Raw genomic sequence first — 8,451 nt, forward strand, 5'->3', positions numbered from 1 at the left:
AAATACATTCATTCTTTTATCAGAAAACAAGAAAAAAAATTACCAAAACATTAAAGTTATGTCAGTCCAAATCTCAACTGTAGGACAAATTAAAGAGATAAACCGGCATATTTGAAACATTGTTTTTTTGTTTTTGTTTTGCTTATTTACAAAAAAATTTATAGCTCATAAAGAAAACTCATTACACAAAGTGAAATATTTAAAAATGGTTAAAAATTTCTGCCCATCACCGACATCAAACTGAGACATTAAAATTATTATTTGCATTTCCTTCAGTTGAAGTTTCCTTAGTCTTTAGTGCACTGAGTTTGATATTACCGATTACCTTTAGACAATAATAATAATAATAAAAAAGACAAACCTTTTTTGTTACACTTTTATTTTGAACTTCGAACCTTATTTGTTCCGGTTTTCTATTACTCAGCTGCCGCGTGCTTCACGCATTGAGGAAGGTAGTTGATGCGTGGAGGCTGCGCAACAAGAGCCACTCCTTCAAAATAAAAGTGTCACCAGTACCCCTCCATGAAGCTCGAGCTTCGCATGCCAGAGTTTATTCTTCACATCTCCAGGAACAGATCTGCTTCTAAGTTTGTCAGGAGAAGGTCTCCATCCTGTGCCGCTGCATTCAAGCACCTCAAAGAGCGTCTGAAAGAGGAGCTCTATTGCGTGGACGCTGTCACTCTCTCGCCATCCAGCAGTAAATAGTGCACAATGCCGCTCTTCTTCTGTCCGCCGCTCGCTGCCTTGATGCAGCACTCGTGCCCGCCGACCATGAAGTGCGTCTCTGTGCCGTCGTCTACAAACTCTCCCTGAGGACAGGGCATGAGAAACAATGGAGGCTTTTATTTTGTCAGCATTCATAGCTTTAAAAACGCGCTAGGAGTTTTATTTTGAAAAATCAGAAGATTATCACAACAACATAAAGAAAAACAATAACTTTATTGCTTTTTTGGTCTCCTACTTTGAAAATTAAATAAATAGTGCTCTCATTGGCTAATGAGCTGTGATGGTGAGTGAGCGATAACATCACCTCCAAACAGCTTCAGGAAAGTATTTGCTGGGGTCATAAGTAAAGGGAACCGAGGGCTGTTTTCTCATAAACTTCTACAGGATCACAAATCTCTTTAAAATGCATTTTATTTTGAAAAGCACCCGCTCTTTTTCGATTTAATGTTTCTGAGAAGTTGATACAGGAACACGTTCACTTCTTCTTTTAGCCACACTGCTAACCAACTCATCATGGCGTCCACAAATATACACCTGTTTCAACTGAAGCACATGCATCTGGCAGCAGGTATTGCTCCTACACATGTAGATATTGTTCAGCATTAGTGGGGCCCTCACAGATCACTAAGTTACCCCTGCCATGTATACTAATGTTCCCTCCCTGGTTTTCTTTGTAGCCTCAAACCTGACAGCACAGTTTCCCACTCCTTTATTGAAACCAGCAGTTACATCATACGTTACGTTTATTTTCAGGATAGTGTGTCTCAGAGTATTCACCAGTGGCGCTCACCGTGGTTTCCATCTTCTGCCCGTTGCACCAAACATCCATGGTGTCCTTTTCTGTGAGAAAGAACAAACATAGATGGTTAGTTTGTTTAAGCAACACCAGTGGCTGGTCTTCCTCTTTGAAATAACACACAGCTGATCAATGTCTGAGATCAGGTTACGAAGCAGCTGGCACAGATATGTAAAAGGCTCCCCATGATTCCTGCAGAAACTGTGGTCCCAGCAGTGTTTCTCAGCAGTTTGGTCATTTTCCTTTAAATTTGGTAATTTTTCGCTATTTTTGGTGTTTTGGTGGTAATTTGACATCTAATCTTGGAGATTTTGGGCCTCTTGAGTCTTTTTGCATTTCAGTTTTGTTTTAATCAAATGTTCTTGTGTAATTTTGATAGTTTTGCTTTTTTCTTTTTTTTTTTTTAAACCTTCTGCTGCTTGTGGTCATTTTCCACAAGTTTCATTTTAGCCATTTTGGATTGCACTTTATTTCATTGTGTCTTCTCAAGGTCAGTTTGTGCTGTACTATGTTGATCCTTTTGTGTCTCATTTTCACAGCTGTTTTAGGTATTTGACATTTAGTTTGGGTTGTTCTGCATCATTTCTGACAGACTGGCATCTTTTTTGGTGTCCTTCTGCTCATGATGCATTTCCATTTGTGTTCGATTTTAGTAATTTTAAATCATAAATGGTTGATTTTGATCATTCCTTTGGTCATTTTGGGGTTCATTTTCTATTTTTCTTTGGTCGGTTTTTGTGTGTTTAATAATTTATTGTACTTTTCTGTATCATTTAGTTTAACGTATTTCCCTTTGAATGCAATCCATCTCATTTCCATGTTTGTTGGACCTAAGTTACCATCAGGTTCTCTGTTTCTGTTCGAGGTCTTCTTTAATCCACCGTTACGTTTTGGTAGTCTAACTAGGTTGATGCTGGTTGCTTCCTTTCCAAAGATAGCTACACTGACCTCACCCTGAGCAGATTAGACTGCCCGTCCTCACCTACATTTCCTCCTGCAAACACCGGACTACAGCTTGCAGCTGCAGGTAAAAACCTGAGAGGGTGAGCTCACCGAGGACGACCCTGTAGTCCTCTTCGCCCACTTTGAGCAGCCAGGTCTTGGTGGTCTTGGCTCTGTTGTCGATGAACTTCTGCAGACTTTTCCCAGCGATGTTCAGCGAGTACTCGTATGCAAAACCGCTCACGGCCTCGATGTTGATGGTGGCTTTGGTGTTCGCACCTCCCACCATGAAGGTTTCCTTTCCAACCAGCTTGAACATCCAGTCTTTTCTGATGACTTCCTGTTAAGGAGACATGGCTGCTTTCAATAAACACCTGCTGCACTGCTTTCATACACTCACTTTTTTTGGACAGGTTAATACAGACAAAATGATCATGGAAGTATGGATTCACTGAAGTATTAAGGGTATTACCACAGTGACACAAAAAACAAGTACTACATGCATCAGCATGAAATGTGCTTAAAGTACTAAAAGTACTGATTCAGATAAGATTGGCTTATCAGCTGGAGGCCTTAAACAATTCTTTGGAGTCATTATTTTAACAAGCATTTGAAATACTAATTAAATTATGCTGATGTGCTGTTGAAAAAGCTTTCTCTGTAGATTAAACTCATGCCTCACTTCTTCAAATGACGCGATAACATCAGGATTTGGAAGATTCAGATCTCGCTGCTTTTTATGCACCTTTGGAGGCACAACAATGTGAATGATGTGACCAATTTTCCCGCCTGCCCCCTGCTGGAATAGCAATAAATTTTATCGATAAACCAAAGATATTAATGATTTGCTGAAATTTTCACACTTTTCACAGCTGTTCAGAGGGGCGGACTGGATCATGTATAGAACCAGTTCAGTCCCCACAGGTTGCATGTTTGATGGCTATGTGTTAAAAGAAGATTTTGACCTTTGTTTGGTCCAGTTACAGTTAACCACGTGACGTATATACTACTGACAACTGTTAATCTATAATAACTGGTACTTTCAGTATCTTTTGTAGCCAGTTTAGTCAAATGTTAAATCATTTTAAAGTATTTTAAACTGTAGTATTTCCAGCTTCATTAAATAACTGTATTAAATACTTGTTTAAAACATATTATTTTTTACATTTAAAATCAGCATGGGCTTTAAAATGATTTTAGATTAAGCTGGTAGTTCTCAAATCAATCACCATGAGGTGACAAAATGCACAAACTGGCTTACAACCTAGGGGAAAAATTTGGTCAGGGGCCAAAACACACTGGGAACCCCCCACTATGCTCTCCCAGAAAGAAGCAGGACCTCACCTTTCCATTGACAAAAACAATCCTTTTTCCAGTGGTGGTGCCATGAGCGAACTCGATCCTATAAACGCCGTCGCTCAACGCCACCTCCCACACGGCCACCACATCTCCGCCTAACATCTCTGCCTGACCTCGGGATCTGGTCCTGGATGTCCAGAAACAGTCAAAAAGTCAGCTGGAAAACCATCTGTGGGAGTGAGGACCGTCCGTCCCGCACAGCTCTGCCTCTGTGGTGTCAGCTCAGCAGTAGGTGAATTACTGTAAGAGGATTATGGATGTGAGCTCACTATATAGTGCCACAGACAATTAGGACAGGCTCTGGTTTTATCTCAGGCTGGCTTGAGGCAGCAGAAATGTTAGCTGGGGCTTTAAAAGTTCAACAATTGTTTCCTGAAGCTGGCACTTTTAGAAATCCAGCCAATATTCACCTTTAAGAAGCTTGAGTTTGTAATGAGGCATTGAAACGGTTGCCATTAATTTGTCTGTCATTTAACTGATTAATCCAACAAGCCCTCAAACCTGAATAAGCCTATACTAGATTACTGGCTACCCTCTACTTAGGAGTTATCAGTCAATTTTGGGGTGGGCTGCATCTTTACACGGACCTCACCTGTAGAACCTCTTTCAGAGTTGTTTCCTCTGAGTACAGCAAGCACCATGTTTATTATGACTCAGTGGGAACTGATATAAAGATGTATTTTGACTGCAGGACCACGTTACCTGTAGATGAACTTGATATGTTCTGACTGTTGGAATAGTTCCTAGGCATCAGAGAACCTTAAAGAAAGTGCAGGAACTTTTCCTACAAACTGGAAACCTTTGGAACAGCTTGGATTGTTTTGATTATATGAACCTACCCCAGCAATTAGGAGCCTTTCGAGGAACTCAGTATGTTTGGACTGTAGTACCTTTTTCTGAAGTTCAAAACTTGGTTTGTTTTGATTGTAGAAACCTACCCCTGGAACTAGGAACCATTAGATGAAAACAGTATGTTAGGACTGTAGGACCTTTTGCTAGGAACTAGAAACCTTTAGAGGAACTTGGTATGTTTTGATTTTAGGAACCTACCCCAGTAACTAGAAACCTTTAGAGGAACCATTTCATTCATTTATCTATTTTTAAATTGTCATAGACAGAGAGGATATCCCTAACGAACATACCGGGTCATATTTAAGATATAAACAGCATGTTCAGCAAAATGTTTTAGCTCTCTTATCAACTCCAAACTCCTCCCTTCTCTGGTTTCAGCATTTTTTTTTTCATTCTTTCATTCCATCTTTTCATCTTTTCATTATTAGATTCTCTTCCCAAGTCACATTTCACAGGGATTTACATCACACGGTGTTTGAAATCTTTTGAGCTGCCCAGATTCTGCAATTGTATCTGTATTGATTACATGTTTAGACTTTCTCTGTATCTGCAGCTCAGACTCCAGTCTCAGCGTTTTAAAGCAGAAAGCAGCTCTGCCGGCTCGTCCTGGCGCTGACTCACACAAAGCTTCTATTGTGTCTTTGTTTTCTGGATCTTTGCGCTTTAATGTGTCTCATATCTGAGCCGCAGCCAAAAACACGCTACTGTGAAACTCAGTCACACAGAGGGGAAGGAAGTGATTAAAAACCGATGCATGTGCGAGGACGCCTGTCAGTCACAGCTCTGATTTATTTCACCTCTCTCTCTTATAGCTCAGGCTGTTTGATGCTCTTTAAAATTTCTGTTCTTATCTTGTGTTTAACTTAATTTAAAGACAAGACATGAGGAAAAAAAGAAATGATGACAAAGCACAAAGAAAAACAAAAAAGAAAAGGATGACTTTTGCTCAGATTTAACCCAAAACATTGCCTAGATCTTATCTTTCTATCTAATCTAACCCTGTAAGTGACTCAGAGATGTTTCTGATTGCTTTAAAAAAATCTGCATGACATATGACAGAGCTATTGAAACAGGGATTCTTTTTTTTTTCTATTATGCAACTTTTTTCTTTACATTTAAAATGACTTAAATTAAGTAATTCATTTAATTCAAATCTGTGGATAATATCAAGGTTTTCGTTACTTTTCACCTTCTTAACCCAGATTTAAATGTTTTGTGGCTTTGAGCTGTCAAATTAACCTGTCAGATACATGTTATTAACCCTTTATAATGATAAGAGTGCATACGACAGGATAAACTGAGGGTTTTCTGTTTTTTTGGCGATGTTTGATGTATGCAGCCTGAATGAGGAAGCTTCTTAACATAATCTGAAAAGTTTCCTGATGTGTTTATGAAGCCTGGTGGAGCAGAATCTGCAACCTGAGCTGCACGAAATGAGCAGAAACAACAAGACAAATGTTAAATAAACCCCAAAGAAAACAAAAGCGGTCAGGGAGCAGAGTGACTAATGATGATGATGAGGAGGAGGAGGAGGAGGAGGAGGAGAGTTTCAGGTTGGACGAGTTCGGCCTTCATTGTTGTTGTGCAGCTTTAGTCGGCGTGTGATAAGAGCAGAGATCCAAACTCTTCTGTCAGCTATTGTCTTCACCTCATTGCACATCACAACAAGTTCATTTTGTTGGTTATTTAAGAGTTAAGGTAAAAGAGTTTTAAATTAAGATGAATCTTCAACCAAAAACACCACAAAGAAGGAAACAAGGATCAATCCCACGGTGGCAAAAAGTACTTTCACTTTTACAAAACGCAAACTAGAGACACGCTGCTGTCAAAGTACCCAGCTTTTAGACCGAGCCACGATTTTGAGTTGTTACAGCGAGCCGACAGGAAACAGGTCTGACAGCTGGATTTCACCTGTCAGGTGTCACACGTTTACTTTAAAGGTAAAAAATCTCATCACAATCGTATTTTACCTAAATTCCTTCATTCATGCGGTGCTAAACATGTTGAAATCGTAACACATTTAAACATGTTTTACGATTGTAACAACTCTTTGTGACTTCAAAGACAAAAAACCCCCTCACTTTAAGCTTTAACTTGGATTTATTTTGGTCATTTAAGACGAAAAATGTTAAAAGCAGAGACTTTTAAACCTGCTTTTATTTATTTTCAGAAGAAGTGTTACGTCCCAGCTTAAACGCCCCAACATAAGGTGAAGAAACGTTGGTTTGATTTTGAAGGATTTAACTGCCTTAGCAAAAGATAAAAGACCACATGACGAGATCCACACTTTGTCAAGTGTAAAGTAGGTGTTGGAGAGGAGCATAAAGAAATGGGTCCTAAAGAAATGACGGAAAAGCCACTCTTGAGTCATACGGTTCTTCTGCACCTGAAAGAGCAACAGGGACAACATGTTGTAACCCTGGAAAGAAGCCTAAGACTCCGAAGCAGGTCATGCTTGAGCATGTCTGAGGGGCACACAGCAAAACCAAGAGTCTCAAACTTCACTAAACATACATGAGGCTCATACAATAGTAACAGTGGTCACCCATTGTCCTGTACCGCAACAAGTCACCATATCAACAAAATTCAGTGACGCAAATGTCCTAGTGGCCAACCACAAAATGTGGAACCATGCCCATTCAATGATCTTCACAAGTGTGACTCAGCGCACACAAAGCACAGTTACTGCCCAGGCAGCAAGTGGACCAGGAGCAGCATCAGGAGTCGCCAACCTCTCCTAAACACTAAAGATTGTGGTACAAAAACACCCACCTCACTACAAAGCTGTAACTAAAGCCCACTTTAGTTCGGCTGAACGTCTCCCTGATGAAACCACAAGACCATAACTATCAAATGATCTCAAACCACTCTCAGAATTTCCAACAAAATTCAGTATCAGTGGTTTAACTTTGAGCAAATCTCAACCTAAGACACCTAAAAACAATTAAACTAACTTCACTTACCCAGCCCTCAGTGGTGTACCAGGCTTAAAAACTGAACTTGTGAGCTGTAGTTTATTGTGAAACTGAAGTTTACCTCCACCCAAGATAGCCAAACGCAATAAACTAAAACAACAACACAAAAAACACAAACAACTGCTTCAGTGGAGATCAAATGAACCTCAAATAAACTTCTCACCAGGAGAGTCCAAAACAACCCGGACGAGCCCCCAGTTATGTTATAACCTCGATCAAAAGCACCATCAAAAATTTAAGACTGATACCAAAGTTTACAGAGATGTTGGTTTAATTCTGAACTATAACCTCAGTAAAAATGACAACCTAGAGAGTCTGAAGGCAACAAACAGTCAGGACAAGGGGGGAAAAGATCTGGGTTTAAGCATCTTTAACAAATGTAAACAAAACTTATTTGTTCAAATTCAGTTAAATAAATGTGATAAATGTAATGTTATTTAAACCACATTTATTCCTGATTTTTCCTTCTTCTGAAAACGGAATATCTTTTCTGTATTAGGAATCATCCTCTGATTTCATGTAGTCTTTGCTCAAATGAAGCAAAAATATTGAAATACACAAATTCTTTAAAAATAATTTTATTGCTTATTTTCCTTAATTAAAAGGAATATCTAATTAATTTGCACTGGATTTTAAGAGCCATCTTCTGATTTCATGATTTGAAGAATTTACAGAGAAATAATCTTCATTAATGTCCACTTCACTGTTCTTCAAAGAGGCTGGTGTTCTCTGCTGTTTCTAAATGCATCAGTCAGATGTAAAAAAGGGGGAAAATAAGAAGCCTGCACTAAGTGCATGTGA

General features: G+C 39.2%; 1 protein-coding gene across 1 annotated transcript; it reads right to left on the reverse strand.

Moving 5' to 3' along the window:
• Window positions 1–659: 659 nt before the first annotated feature.
• LOC146607994 (fas apoptotic inhibitory molecule 1-like) lies at window positions 660–3,925 on the reverse strand. The gene is made up of 4 exons (XM_085348064.1): window positions 3,809–3,925; window positions 2,576–2,804; window positions 1,517–1,566; window positions 660–809 (listed from the first exon to the last, which is right to left on the reverse strand). The coding sequence occupies exons 1-4, from the start codon at window positions 3,923–3,925 to the stop codon at window positions 660–662; spliced, it is 546 nt and encodes a 181-aa protein (XP_085204190.1).
• Between the last annotated feature and the right edge of the window lie 4,526 nt (window positions 3,926–8,451).

The sequence above is a fragment of the Diplotaxodon limnothrissa genome, linkage group LG23 (genome assembly GCF_057381915.1).
Source record: "Diplotaxodon limnothrissa isolate DT_005_m linkage group LG23, D_limnothrissa_male_GT1.1, whole genome shotgun sequence".
Taxonomy (NCBI): Eukaryota; Metazoa; Chordata; class Actinopteri; order Cichliformes; family Cichlidae; genus Diplotaxodon; species Diplotaxodon limnothrissa.